General features: G+C 44.8%; 1 protein-coding gene across 5 annotated transcripts in view; it reads right to left on the bottom strand.

Moving 5' to 3' along the window:
- The window catches only part of OGDH (oxoglutarate dehydrogenase), a 138,425-nt gene that overhangs the window by 82,230 nt on the left and 40,443 nt on the right, over nucleotides 1–15,752 (bottom strand). For 3 of the 5 annotated variants that reach the window (XM_077805593.1, XM_077805595.1, XM_077805598.1), the window contains 2 exons: nucleotides 13,966–14,154; nucleotides 4,728–4,830 (listed from right to left, as the gene is read on the bottom strand). In XM_077805593.1, the coding sequence (XP_077661719.1) occupies nucleotides 4,728–4,830; nucleotides 13,966–14,154 (292 nt within the window). Of the gene's footprint in view, nucleotides 1–4,727; nucleotides 4,831–4,963; nucleotides 5,055–13,965; nucleotides 14,155–15,752 lie in introns of all 5 variants that reach the window. The other 2 variants (XM_077805594.1, XM_077805597.1) reach the window with 1 other exon arrangement.

The raw sequence follows: 15,752 nt of genomic DNA, 5'->3' as shown, positions 1-15,752 counted from the left end.
AAATCGCACCTGGAGCTGCAGCTAGCGAGAGATGTCAAGAGTAACAAGAAGGGTTTTTTCAGGTATGTTGGCAACAAAAAGAAAGCCAAGGAAAGTGTGGGCCCCTTACTGAATGTGGGAGGCAACCTAGTGACAGAGGATGTGGAAAAAGCTAATGTACTCAATGCTTTTTTTGCCTCTGTTTTCTCTAACAAGGTCAGCTCCCAGACTGCTGCGCTGGGCATCACAAAATGGGGAAGAGATGGCCAGCCCTCTGTGGAGATAGAGGTGGTTAGGGACTATTTAGAAAAGCTGGACGTGCACAAGTCCATGGGGCCGGACGAGTTGCATCTGAGAGTGCTGAAGGAATTGGCGGCTGTGATTGCAGAGCCATTGGCCATTATCTTTGAAAACTCGTGGCGAACCGGGGAAGTCCCGGATGACTGGAAAAAGGCTAATGTAGTGCCAATCTTTAAAAAAGGGAAGAAGGAGGATCCTGGGAACTACAGGCCAGTCAGCCTCACCTCAGTCCCTGGAAAAATCATGGAGCAGGTCCTCAAAGAATCAATCCTGATGCACTTGCATGAGAGGAAAGTGATCAGGAACAGTCAGCATGGATTCACCAAGGGAAGGTCATGCCTGACTAATCTAATCGCCTTTTATGATGAGATTACTGGTTCTGTGGATGAAGGGAAAGCAGTGGATGTATTGTTTCTTGACTTTAGCAAAGCTTTTGACACGGTCTCCCACAGTATTCTTGTCAGCAAGTTAAGGACGTATGGGCTGGATGAATGCACTATAAGGTGGGTAGAAAGCTGGCTAGATTGTCGGGCTCAACGGGTAGTGATCAATGGCTCCACGTCTAGTTGGCAGCCGGTATCAAGTGGAGTGCCCCAAGGGTCGGTCCTGGGGCCGGTTTTGTTCAATATCTTCATAAATGATCTGGAGGATGGTGTGGATTGCACTCTCAGCAAATTTGCGGATGATACTAAACTGGGAGGAGTGGTAGATATGCTGGAGGGGAGGGATAGGATACACAAGGACCTAGACAAATTGGAGGATTGGGCCAAAAGAAATCTGATGAGGTTCAATAAGGATACGTGCAGGGTCCTGCACTTAGGATGGAAGAATCCAATGCACCGCAACAGACTAGAGACCGAATGGCTAGGCAGCAGTTCTGCGGAAAAGGACCTAGGGGTGACAGTGGACGAGAAGCTGGATATGAGTCAGCAGTGTGCCCTTGTTGCCAAGAAGGCCAATGGCATTTTGGGATGTATAAGTAGGGGCATAGCGAGCAGATCGAGGGACGTGATCGTTCCCCTCTATTCGACATTGGTGAGGCCTCATCTGGAGTACTGTGTCCAGTTTTGGGCCCCACACTACAAGAAGGATGTGGATAAATTGGAGAGTCCAGCGAAGGGCAACAAAAATGATTAGGGGTCTAGAACACATGACTTATGAGGAGAGGCTGAGGGAGCTGGGATTGTTTAGTCTGCAGAAGAGAAGAATGAGGGGGGATTTGATAGCTGCTTTCAACTACCTGAAAGGGGGTTCCAAAGAGGATGGCTCTAGACTGTTCTCAATGGTAGCAGATGACAGAACAAGGAGTAATGGTCTCAAGTTGCAGTGGGGGAGGTTTAGATTGGATATTAGGAAAAACTTTTTCACTAAGAGGGTGGTGAAACACTGGAATGCGTTACCTAGGGAGGTGGTAGAATCTCCTTCCTTAGAGGTTTTTAAGGTCAGGCTTGACAAAGCCCTGGCTGGGATGATTTAACTGGGAATTGGTCCTGCTTCGAGCAGGGGGTTGGACTAGATGACCTTCAGGGGTCCCTTCCAACCCTGATATTCTATGATTCTCTCAGCCATCCCCCAGCTGTAGGGGGTGCATTGGAGTCATGGCCATAACACACTCACTATGACTTTTCTTTGTTTTCCAGGAGTTACAGGAAGTAGAGCTTAAAATTAAAGAAGCACGAGGCTGCTTTAATTTACATGAGGGGCTGTGCAGGGTGCCACACAATCTCAAAATCCAGGGAACACAAGATGTGGCTCAAAACCACCTTTACCCCTCCTGCTTCCACAAACATGGGCAAAGAACTAGAATGAGAGCCATCAAATGATTTTAAATGCTCATCAGGTGTTTCCAGTGATGCAGTTAGCAGACATCAGATTAAACGTTCCTTTTCTTTCCTTGATCTGGACTCTTAGGAACTGACAGGCTAAGCCATCAACGTGAAGGATTCCAGCCACAGAACTAGCTTCACCCAGAGTTCACTGGTCTTTGTGGCACAGACCCAGACAACTCAATTTAGATATGCATTTTCTGGACATTGTGCTGAGATTGCGGAAGGTTTCCCCTTATTTGGTGAATCTGGGTGTCTGAAAGCAAGTCCCTCATTATTGCTCCCTGACAGAATCAGCACCAGCTAAGACTTTGTTTTAAAGTTGCACTGCACCACAAGGGAAAGAATGGTGAACGATAAATCTTAATACAAAATCGGACCCAACTGTCAAGAGCTCTAGGAACAATGAATGATCGTAGACAGGATTACCTGCCCTTCATAGCCACAATGCAACTACTGCTTCAATAACCCTATATGCTTCAGCCAAACTAAACAAGTTGATTTTTGTAATTATTTCCCCTCGCACACTTCGGAATAGATTCCAGCAGGATGTTCCTTTTCCTGTACTGGTAGCTGGACAAGACATCATCAAATACATTTACATGCACAATATATTCTGATCAGGTGTTTCACCCATGTCAGGGTTAGTGGTCATTACACTTGCTCTAGTCTACGTTAGAAGCATGCCGCTTGGGAGAGCTTACAGAATCAGGTTTATAAACCCTTGGAAAGTACCAGCAAGTTGACAGAGATCAGCCACGATAATCTAGACTAGAAGAACAGCAGCATACTACAGAGATCAAAATTAGAAACTGTTGCGAGGTACTGGAATTTCAGCACCTTTGGGATAGAATTTCAAGTACTGAACAATACACACAGTCATCTGTGCAACATACATGCATCTTCCAACCAAAAGCACTGTATTTTCAACCTCTCTAATATGGGAAGGCATTCCAAAGCTTCCTTGTCATGATCACTAGCAGATAATTATTGGTCAAAATTGAAACTGTGCATTCAACTTGTTTTAAAGTCCCACAGCAAGCCAAGGAACTAAGGAATGCAACAACATTGTCACAGAATTAGCACCATGATATATGACTGTGGGTATTTCAAGAGAGAATTCTTTTTGACTGCACTATTCTTGCATGGAGAATACCAACAAAGCGCCTGTCTTCTCCAACCTGCTGAGGGCTACCATCATGGCCCCTAGAAGCAGCAGCAGCCTGCTGATGAGAAAACAGCAATGCTCTTTGAGGATTCCAGTAGCAAGGGATGCTAAGGAAAGGAAGCATGAACACCCATCTCCATGAAACCTGTCTCCTCCTATCACTTTACATTTCCACAGAAATGCAATTGTTTGCACCATTGGACTAGTCAGTCCCCTTACAACTGCAATGTGAAATTAACAAATGTTGATAGGAGACGAGAGAGAACATGGCTCCTAGATCTACCACATGGCACAATACACGTCCACTAGGATAACTAGAAGGAGTAGATGAACTGGTGCGTTGCAGCTAGTCTGGTGAAGCTAATGTTTCACCAGATACAAATTTAGAGAGAGTGATCATTACTAAGGAAACTTAAGACCCCTCTTCCTGGTGACAGGTTTCAGAGTAACAGCCGTGTTAGTCTGTATTCGCAAAAAGAAAAGGAGTACTTGTGGCACCTTAGAGACTAACCAATTTATTTGAGCATAAGCTTTCGTGAGCTACAGCTCACTTCATCGGATGCATACTGTGGAAACTGCAGCAGACTTTATATACACACAGAGATCATGAAACAATACCTCCTCCCACCCCACTGTCCTGCTGGTAATAGCTTATCTAAACTGATCATCAAGTTGGGCCATTTCCAGCACAAATCCAGGTTTTCTCACCCTCCACCCCCCCCCCCACACAAACTCACTCTCCTGCTGGTAATAGCCCATCCAAAGTGACAACTCTCTACACAATGTGCATGATAATCAAGGTGGCCATTTCCTGCACAAATCCAGGTTCTCTCACCCCCTCACCCCCCTCCAAAAACCACACACACAAACTCACTATCCTGCTGGTAATAGCTCATCCAAAGTGACCACTCTCCCTACAATGTGCATGATCATCAAGGTGGGCCATTTCCAGTACAAATCCAGCACAAATCCAACACAAACTCTGTGTATGGGGGTGGGGGGGGGGTGAGAAAACCTGGATTTGTGCTGGAAATGGCCCACCTTGATGATCATGCACATTGTAGGGAGAGTTGTCACTTTGGATGGGCTATTACCAGCAGGAGAGTGAGTTTGTGTGTGTGGGGGGGTGGAGGGTGAGAAAACCTGGATTTGTGCTGGAAATGGCCCAACTTGATGATCACTTTAGATAAGCTATTACCAGCAGGACAGTGGGGTGGGAGGAGGTATTGTTTCATGATCTCTGTGTGTATATAAAGTCTGCTGCAGTTTCCACGGTATGCATCCGATGAAGGGAGCTGTAGCTCACGAAAGCTCATGCTCAAATAAATTGGTTAGTCTCTAAGGTGCCACAAGTACTCCTTTTCTTCCTGGTGAAGCGTTCTATCTACAACAAAGCTGTGAAAGTGAGAGAGGAGCTCAAGCAATGCGGCACTAACTGTTCTCAAAGCCCTCACCCAGTTTGTCTGAGGATGTGATAATATCAGCTGGAACGCACGAGTCCAGATCTGCATCCAAGATTCCCAGTGGGTCGAGCTGTGCTACATGATGCCCTCGAATCTATGAAATGGGCCAGGAATGGAAAGGAAAGTGGATACCAAAAAGGGAGAGGGTAAAAGAAAAAGAAAAAAAAGGAGGGAAGGGATAAAAAAAGTTAAATTACATTCAAATTAATTTGCAGAGTAATTCTCACCGACGTTTGGAGAAACAGTTACTGGTGCATCATCAAAATTTACACAACTAATGCCGAGAGGATCAAGCTTTGCAATGTGGTGACCCCTGACCTGGAAGCAACAACATAGATCAGTTATTAAACAAGCTCATTAAAAGAGACACACACATTTTCACATTCCACCCTTCCTGCAAAGCCACTGTACAAAAGGGATCCATTGCATGAATGTATAAAAAAGTTGCCCATAAACATCACAACTTGTGTTTAAGAGCAACATGGAGTATACACTATATACAAAGTTTATCAATATGGCCCCAGAACTTCCTGCCACCGCCCCTCCCCCCGAGTTAGCCATTATTAACTCCATTTTACAGATCAAAGTAAACTGTGGAGGGGATATTAAGGAATGCAACAGCACTGTCACAAAATTAGCACCATGACATATGACTGTGGGTATTTCAAGAGAGAGATTTCTTTTTGACTGCACTATTCTTGCATGGCGAATACCAACAAAGCTCCTATCTTCTCCAATCTGCTGAGGGCTACCATCATGGCCCCTAGAAGCAGCAGCAGCCTGTTGACGAGAAAGCAGCAATGCTCTTTGAGGATTCCAGTAGCAAGGGACGTTAAGGAAAGGAAGCATGAAACACCCATCTCCATGAAATAGATAGAAAATGGATAGAAAGCTGGCTAGTTCATTGGGCTCAATGGGTAGTGATCAATGGCTCCCTGTCTAGTTGGCAGCTGGTATCAAGTGGAGTGGCCCAAAGGTCGGTTCTGGGGCTGGTTTTGTTCAATATCTTCATTAATGATCTGGAGGATGGCGTAGATTGCACCCTCAGCAAGTCTGCAGATGACACTAAACTGGGAGGAATGGTAGGTATGCTGGAGGGTAGGGATAGAATACAGAGGGACCTAAACAAATTAAACGATTGGGCCAAAAGAAATCTGATGAGGTTCAACAAGGACAAGTGCAGAGTCCCAGGAAGGAAGGAAGAATCCCATGCACTGCTACAGACTAGGGACTGAGTGGCGAGGCAGCAGATCTGCAGAAAAGGACCTAAAAAGGGTTACGGTGGATGAGAAGCTGGATATGAGTCAACAGTGGGCCCTTGTTGCCAAAAAGGCTAACGGCATTTTGGGCTGTATAAGTAGGAGCACTGCCAGCAGATCAAGGGATGTGATCATTCCCCTCTATTCGGCATTGGTAAGGCCTCATCTGCAGTACCGTGTCCAGTTTTGGGTCCCACACTACAAGAAGGATGTGGAAAAATTGGAAAACATCCAGCAGAGGGCAACAAAAATGATTAGGGTGCTGGAGCACATGACTTATGAGGAGAGGCTGAGGGAACTGGGATTGTTTAGCCTGCAGAAGAGAAGAATGAAGGGGGTTTGATAGCTGCTTTCAACTACCTGAAAGGGAGTTCCAAAGCGGATGAATCTAGACTGTTCTCAGTGGTAGCAGATGACAGAACAAGGAGTACAGGTCTCAAGTTGCAGTGGGGGAGTTTTAGGTTGGATATTAGGAAAAACTTTTTCACTAGGAGGGTGGTGAAGCACTGGAATGGGTTACCTAGGGAAGTGGTGGAATCTCCTTCCATAGAGGCTTTTAAGATCAGGCTTGCCAAAGCCCTGGCTGGGATGATTTAGTTGGGGATGGGTCCTGCTTTTGAGCAGGGGGTTGGACTAGATGACCTCCTGAGGTCCCTTCCAACCCTAATATTCTATGATTACTTAGGCTGTAAGCGCTTTGGGGAAGGGATTATGTCTTCACGTTCTGCAAAGGGACTTTTGAGCTCTGTCAGATAATTTCTGAAAGCATTTCCTAAACAGGTCAAGGGATTGACAAGCATGACCTGAACACATGCCTAAGTGAAACATTAATAGCCTCTTGGTCCCAATCAGATTCTAAGGTTCCCGTCCAACCCACAGTAGCTAGGACACAAGAAAGTAGACCTATTGCATGCTCTGTGGTTTGGTAAGTTGTTCGTATTTTGTTTCTGCTTGGACCAATAGGATGTCCTGGTTTTATATTTAAAACAACATTTACAGCGTGAAGTTTCTCAGCTCAACAACAGATAGCAGCCCAGAAGGCTCACATGGTTATGAATGCAGCAGAAACCTTCTCCACAGTGAAGAAATTTATAATACTGGGGGTCAAATTCAATACAGGCAAAGCAAAGATTTTCTTCTTTGCTGAAAGAAAAGGAGTACTTGTGGCACCTTAGAGACTAACCAATTTATTTGAGCATAAGCTTTCATGAGCTACAGCTCACTTCATCAGATGCATACTGTGGAAAATACAGAAGATGTTTTTATACACACAAACCATGAAAAAATGGGTGTTTATCACTACAAAGGTTTTCTCTCCCCCTACCCCACTCTCCTGCTGGTAATAGCTTATCTAAAGTGATCATTCTCCTTACAATGTGTATGATAATCAAGGTGGGCCATTTCCAGCACAAATCCAGGGTTTAACAAGAACATCTGAGGAATGGAGTGGGGGGGAGGAGGGGGGGGGGAACAAGGGGAAAATACCTTGCATAATAACTTAGCCACTCCCAGTCTCTATTCAAGCCTAACTTAATTGCATCCAATTTGCAAATGAATTCCAATTCAGCAGTCTCTCGCTGGAGTCTGGTTTTGAAGTTTTTCTGTTGTAAAATCACAACTTTCATGTCTGTAATCGCGTGACCAGAGAGATTGAAGTGTTCTCCGACTGGTTTATGAATGTTATAATTCTTGACACCTGATTTGGGTCCATTTATTCTTTTACGTAGAGACTGTCCAGTTTGACCAATGTACATGGCAGAGGGGCATTGCTGGCACATGATGGCATATATCACATTGGTGGATGTGCAGGTGAACGAGCCTCTGATAGTGTGGCTGATGTTATTAGGCCCTGTGATGGTGTCCCCTGAATAGATATGTGCGCACAGTTGGCAACGGGCTTTGTTGCAAGGATAGGTTCCTGGGTTAGTGGTTCTATTGTGTGGTATGTGGTTGCTGGTGAGTATTCGCTTCAGGTTGGGGGGCTGTCTGTAGGCAAGGACTGACCTGTCTCCCAAGATTTGTGAGAGAGTGTTGGGTCATCCTTCAGGATAGGTTGTAGATCCTTGATAATGCGTTGGAGGGGTTTTAGTTGGGGGCTGAAGGTGACTGCTAGTGGCGTTCTGTTATTTTCTTTGTTTGGCCTGTCCTGCAGTAGGTGACTTCTGGGAACTCTTCTGGCTCTATCAATCTGTTTCTTCACTTCCGCAGGTGGGTACTGTAGTTGTAAGAATGCTTGATAAAGATCTTGTAGGTGTTTGTCTCTGTCTGAGGGGTTGGAGCAAATGCGGTTGTATCGCAGAGCTTGGCTGTAGACAATAGATCATGTGGTGTGGTCAGGGTGAAAGCTGGAGGCATGTAGGTAGGAATAGCGGTCAGTAGGTTTCCAGTATAGGGTGGTGTTTATGTGACCATCATATATTAGCACTGTAGTGTCCAGGAAGTGGATCTCTTGTGTGGACTGGACCAGGCTGAGGTTGATGGTGGGATGGAAATTGTTGAAATCATGGTGGAATTCCTCAAGGGCTTCTTTTCCATGGGTCCAGATGATGAAGATGTCATCAATATAGCGCAAGTAGAGGAGGGGCATTAGGGGACGAGAGCTGAGGAAGCGTTGTTCTAAGTCAGCCATAAAAATGTTGGCATACTGTGGGGCCATGCAGGTACCCATAGCAGTGCCGCTGATTTGAAGGTATACATTGTCCCCAAATGTAAAATAGTTATGGGTAAGGACAAAGTCACAAAGTTCAGCCACCAGGTTAGCCGTGACATTATCGGGGATAGTGTTCCTGACGGCTTGTAGTCCATCTTTGTGTGGAATGTTGGAGTAGAGGGCTTCTACATCCATAGTGGCCAGGATGGTGTTATCAGGAAGATCACCGATGGATTGTAGTTTCCTCAGGAAGTAAGTGGTGTCTCGAAGGTAGCTGGGAGTGCTGGTAGCCTAGGGCCTGAGGAGGGAGTCTACATAGCCAGACAATCCTGCTGTCAGGGTGCCAATGCCTGAGATGATGGGGCGCCCAGGATTTCCAGGTTTATGGATCTTGGGTAGTAAATAGACTATCCCAGGTCGGGGTTCCAGGGGTATGTCTGTGCAGATTTGATCTTGTGCTTTTTCAGGGAGTTTCTTGAGCAAATGCTGTAGTTTCTTTTGGTAACTCTCAGTGGGATCAGAGGGTAATGGCTTGTAGAAAGTGGTGTTGGAGAGCTGCCAAGCAGCCTCTTGTTGTCATCATGAATACGTCGGAATATGAACAACAAAACCTCCTTTGTCAGCCTTTTTGATTATGATGTCAGAGTTGTTTCTGAGGCTGTGGATGGCATTGTGTTCTGCACGGCTGAGGTTGTGGGGCAAGTGATGCTGCTTTCACACAATTTCAGCCCATGCACGTCGGTGGAAGCACTCTATGTAGAAGTCCAGTCTGCTGTCTCGACCTTCAGGAGGAGTCCACCTAGAATCCTTCTTTTTGTAGTGTTAGTAGGGAGGTCTCTGTGGATTAGTTAAGAGTAGACCTACCACCACCTTGGATCTATATAGGAGAGGCACTTGTTATCATACAAGTTTCCAGAATTTAAGAACTCAGCCATGATTAACCTGTAAGCACCATAGCACGTTAAGAGTCAACTCCCAAATCAATAATGGCAGGTAGCGATCAGACCAATGTCAAGTTGGCTGGCAGGCTTAAATGTGAATGACTAGTTAGTGCAGAGATATAGTCCTGTTGCATTGCAACAATAATTCCAAAGAGAAGGAGTTGCGGGCTGGATTGGGAGCAGAAGAGCAGCTGGTAGTACTCCAAGACTGAAGTTGGGCAGATACATCAGTTCCATTTCATAGGTGATTGACTGAACCAAGGAACAAGACTTAAACTACTCAACAAGTTTCAGCACAGAAATAGCAAAGTGCTTCCAACACAGAGGATGGTCCTAAGGTGAGTCTCAAAATGGTTCAGTCTTTTTCATTCTAGCGGAGCCCCCACCTTACCACTGACACCAAGTTCCAGACTAAGCAGGATGTTACCCATCAAAGGCCAATATTACAAGTCAGATTCGGAGATTATCTTTCTAAAGAGCTTTAGGCTGTTAAGGAATAAGTATAGGCACTCAGATACCACAGCAAGGAGCACAGTATAGACACCCAGACAGAGAAAATTCTAAAGGCTGTGCAGACATTGGTTTGATAAAGGATGTTTCTCAGTCTCTCTCTGGTCTATTACAGACTTTGGGTTGTTTTCTACTTATGTGAATTGTTGCTAGGTATTCTTCAGAAACAGCTTCAGGAGTTCAGCTTCTGATATCAGAAAAGGTTGGGAAGATAACACTCAAACTCAGGAAAGTGTTACTGAGGGCTCTGATCTGGATATTGCTCACACTTGCAGAGAGACTTGGCTTCCTAACCCCACAATGAGAGATGCTATGCCAGATCAGAACTTAGTCGTTTTAATAAGTCTCATGCCAAACAGTTTCCTGCTAATGAGTTATGAATTCTTCCCTCAGAAACCACTGGGGTCATTCCCACCAACTGCTTGCTCAGCTGATGAAACTTTGAGTTAATAGCTTCTATTTTCAATATCTATAGTTTTATCCTCCAGCTAGGAGACAGATATACCCATCTGCAGCTTCTGGACAACTATCTGTTTGGGCCTTAAAACACTGCTGTTCTTTATTCCACTGGTGTCAGCTGATTTTGAAACAGACCTGCTGTTTCAGTTAGGGGGCCTAGAGACAAAGTTTGATTTCTGAAAGCTTACTACAAGTTGAAGGCAGTATCTTGCCTGATCTTGGTGACCAGGCCTCTGGATTTTGCAGACATTTTGACTACCTTCCTGATCAGCTCCCACTCTGAGTTGTAAGTTAGGATATCATATTCGCAGCTCCCACTCGAGTGTGGACCCAGTTATACAGATAAAGCTATACCGCTGTATGGTATTGTTAATTTCCTTTCCTGAATATAACTGGGATGTAGCTATATTGGCATAGTTAGTGGCACAACTTGGATGTATAGACAAGGCCTTAGTACTGTAAAGGATCCCAGTGAGGTTTAGGAAGTGATTTCTGTGGTTTAATCGGTTGAGGAGCCATAATTTAGTGTTTGAAATTAGGGGAACTTACTGAGAAAGCGTTGAGCACCTACATCATGTGACATCTCCAGAGCTACTGCTGATGAATCCCCACACAGTCTTGGATTAGAATAAGAAAAAAGTTCCCCTGCACCCGTCTGGGACCCACTCCCCACCCTTTGAACAGGCCTGTGATAATCGATGAGGATTGTCCTGTAACTGAAAGATGGAGAGACCCATTAGATCAACCAGTTCAGCTTCTCAAATCATGCATGTCAAGTGGTCTGGGGTTCCAATACTAGAAATCCTGTTCTTCGGAAACGGTGAACAGAGGAGGGTCAGATTGGCTGGTTATGGCTGTCAAACAGCTCAGAACTCAGAGCACCAGGATATGGATTTGATAGTTGTCTGGTTTCTAACCCAAGTCCCAAATCCCTGAATGAGTGTGGGAACTGGGAGAAGTTAGTTTCCTTTTATCTTCTACATTTAACACAAAGCAGCTCTGCAGTGCAGACATGCTGAACCGTGTAGGCAGCCATGAGAGCAGCAAGGTATAGAAGTCCGCCTGAGTTGGTGGCATATGACTATTTCCTTCATTACAATCATACAAAGGCAGATTTGTTTTGAGGCAGGAAAACAAGTCTCTACCAGCCATTACAAAAATTAATCAGACACATAACTACTGGTATGATTAGAAAGTAAACCACCATTGCTGCCATTACGAAACTCAGCAGAGTAGGGTCACTGTTCCCCTATGATTAATCTGGAGATATTCGCGTTCAATCCAGTTTTTAAGATGGTAATTGCCTGGTACTTTTAAAGAGGCCATATGTCACAAACATCTGCTTTATCTGCCAGGCTCTGTAGCCCTTTCTTTATGGGCTTCTCTGCATGGGAGAGATATCCTGGCACTACTTTACTAGAATAGTTATACCAGTATAACTCACTGTGTGGACACTCTTATTCTGCCATTTCAAAGGCAGGGAGAAAAAAAGGAGGAAATGGGAATTTGATATTTACCAGTAACCGGATTTAAAAAACAAAACCCACAATAACCTCAGGCTGGACTATGTATACACAACTAAAATCCAAGTATCTTTCTCTTTGGTTTGCCTGCTTATTCTACAAACCAAGAATGGGCAGACATTGGGTTTAGCTGCTAACATAAATTAGCATTGGGACTGAGGGAAGTAGAGGTGGATGATTCTGCCACACAATCAGGGACGAGATCCAAGACCATCTACAGCAGATTTCAACTTTACCTTGAGCAATGGCCCGACTTTTGGCCTAGAACCAGTGCCTATGCATTATCAAGCAGGGTATGAGCTAAGTACTGCAAACTTGACCACTTGTTGCATGAGCATGCAAAGCCTAGAGTCCTGCAGAGAAGAGACTCAGCTCTGCAGCAGGAGGGATAGAGGTGCCACAATGTCTCTCAACAGCGATCCTGCTGGAACAGCTGTATTAACTGAGCTCATTTCAGCTCTCCCAGTGGCGACACAGTTCAGGTAACAAGGTTTGCATTCAGGGGCTGGGAAAACAAACCTAGCCTTTATGAAAGTATAGGCTTGACCCAGTTTCCTAGGCAACAGTTCCAAATGCGATCAGGCCCCTACAATGCCTGGAGTGATCCCAATTTCTCATGGGAGCTCTTCCTTAGCGGCAGTGCCAGACAGCAGCTGGGAGATGGTGAGACAAGAGTTAAGAATAAAGAGTCCTGAATGGTAATTAGCAGTTTTGCAAACCTGCTATGGGGCTGCTAATAAAGGGGATGGTACAATGTGTGTGGAGTTGAAGGGATGATCAGATGAGATTACTTTCTTTTTGAAGCGTATAAATCGCGAGAGACTTGTGCACAATAAAGATCACAGGCCTGACAAAGTGGAGAGCAATTAAAAAAATATATGAACCACCCTCAGCAGCAGCATGGGAAACCACTACAAACCAAAAACCAAGTAAATTTAAGAGCATCTTGAGAAAAAACAGCCTCTGCAAGGAAATCAGAAGCAGTACAGATTCCATAGTTTATAGATGTTCTCTCCGAGACAGGATGCCTGCTCCCCTTGACAGGTTGATTTTTGGCATCAAGCTTTGTATTGATCCGAATGTTTCAGCCAGCATATTTAAACGTATTTAAGTAGTCAGCGACAGCATGGCCTCTTCCTAACTGCAGATGAGAAATGTATCCTGCATTTTTATTTTAGGGTATCAGGGATTTATCCTGGAAGTATGTTGGGAACACTGGAGACAGAGTTGTTGTACAGCAGCACGTTTTAAGCTAGGAATGAAGTGGGAGATGCATTATTGTTAAGAAGTTAATTCTAGAAACTAATCATCAACCAAACAGGCAGGGGTGGGCAAAGGAATGTCTCTTGTTTTGCAGTTGCCGGGATGGGGTTAATAACTAGCTTAGCTGCGATAATCAATTTGTTTGGGTAAAAACAATGGTTTTGGCTCTCCTATTATCTAGGAAGCGTCAGCTAATGTGTCCTCGCCAACAGATCAGTGGCTTGCAGTTAAAATTAGGTAGATTTTACACACAGAACAGCAAGAAAACATTCTTAAGATATATTTACCATGTAAATGCAACATAAAACAGCCAGAACATGGAAGCCTTTTCCAGCACCCAAGAGTAACAGGTTGAGCTCCACCAGTAGTTCACAGCACGCAGTTTGCTGAGCCAGTCACCAAAATTCTGCATGTGATTTCAGGCAACAACTTGAATAGTAACAGGGCTGATTCTCCATTACCTGCACTTTGTCTAGGAGGCACTGACACCAGTGCAAGGCAGGTGGCAATGACTATACAAGCTGCAGGCAGTCAAGAATCAGGCCCCATGTCTTTAAAAAGGAGCAAATCCTGAACTGAAGACTGGTATCCATTCACTACCACCACACAAAAAAGTGTTCTTACCTGATATGCCCTGATAAGAGATTGCACTGCAAGATGGTCGTCCACTAGTTTATCTACATTTGGCTGTGCTTGAACCAGGGACTGTGCTTGCGTCAGTGCAGACAGGCTGGTGCTCAGTGGAGGGGGGCTTTGGTAAGCAGTACCTGGAGCAGCTCCAGCATTGGCATTGCGAAAGAATATGTCCCATGACTAAGGAGACAAAAGGAAAAAGAGTGATAAATCCATTGCACAAAAATTCAAAAGCATTAAACTCTACCCCAGACCTTGTCTACACTAGCATTAGGACTGATCTACACTCAAAAGTTAGGTCGACCCAGCTACACCACTCAGGGGTGTGAAAAATCCACACACCTCTTAACGATTACTTAAGCCAACCTAACCTCTGGTGTAGACAGGACTAGGTTTCTGGAAAAATTGTTCTATCAATTTAGCTACTCCCTCTTGCGGGGGGGGGGGGGGGGAAGGTGTCAGGGGAGAGGGCAGGGGTTCCTTAACTACACCAACAGGAGAACCCCCTCCTGTCGGCATGGGTAGTGTCTACACTGAAGAACTATAGCAGTGCAGCTGCGCCACTGTAGCATTTCAAGTGTAGACAGGCTCCCAGTAGCCTAAGATCTCCCACTTATTCACAGTTGCCGTTTCACACAGCTAAACACGCTGACAGCAGCTGGAGAGTCAGATTTGATGGCCAGAAGGCACCACTGTGGTAGTGTAGTCTGATCCCCTGCATAAAACAAGCCATATGACTGCCCTGAATTAAATCCATCTGCAAGTCCAATTGCTGCGCATGAACTAGAGAATCTCTTTTAGAAAGACATCCAATCTTGATTTACAAATTTTCTGTTAAAGCAGAATCCACTACAAGTGTTGGTAAGTTGTTCCAACAATCAATTACCCTTATTGTTAAAAATTTGTGCCTTATTTCCAGTTAGAATTTGTCTAGCTTCAACTTTCAGCCATTGGATCCTGTTATACTTTTTCCCTGCCACACTGAAGAGCCCTCGTGACATTATGCTCCATATTCTTTATGAAAATATGCTTGTGATAAGAGTATGACATAACCAAGATGTACTTTAAGCAAGAAGGGCCTTGTAAGGTATCGCTGGACAGGTTATGATTTACTGAATATGATTATCCTATTTGTACGCATGTATCATGTCTGTATCTGAAATTAGGAATACTGACTACGTATCTATATTTCAACTGTGTTACTTTGGGTGACACCCCCTGCTAACACTTCAAGTACAACAATGAAAAAGCCTGTGATGGCCTATCAGCAAGAGACAATGGACTGTAAAAGACCTTAGTCTTCCTGCGAACATGTGGGTCAGCCTGTGGAGAATAGCTACAGGACCCTACAGAGGCATGTGACCACGTCACCTGATACTGAAACCCATCTCGAATTCTGTACTTTTCCACCAGAAGCTGGGGGGGGGGGGGGGGGGAGGGGAGAGAAGAAGAATGTCACACTAGGAAATAAAGGACGTGGGGAGTGAGGTAATCCAAGTTGTGAGTTCTCCCCTGCTACCCCACCCAAGATGACTGCAAGAAACAACAAAGACTAACTGGGGGTGAAAGAACGGAACCCAGCCTGGAAGGGCGTCTGGTCTGTGAAGATGACGACTAGAATCACATAAGGGTGAGAACTTACATGTAACCATTATAGTTAATAAATTTATTTCTGGTTTACAATATAACCCAATTTATGTGATTTTTTAACGGGGGGGGGGGGGGGCGGCAGGGGAAGTTGTGCATATCCTTCTCCACATTGAGAGGAGAGACAAATT

This window comes from Eretmochelys imbricata, chromosome 26, assembly GCF_965152235.1.
Source record: "Eretmochelys imbricata isolate rEreImb1 chromosome 26, rEreImb1.hap1, whole genome shotgun sequence".
Classification (NCBI taxonomy): Eukaryota; Metazoa; Chordata; order Testudines; family Cheloniidae; genus Eretmochelys; species Eretmochelys imbricata.
The sequence above is the reverse complement of the archived record's forward strand: the minus strand, read 5'-3'. Positions and strand labels throughout refer to the sequence as shown.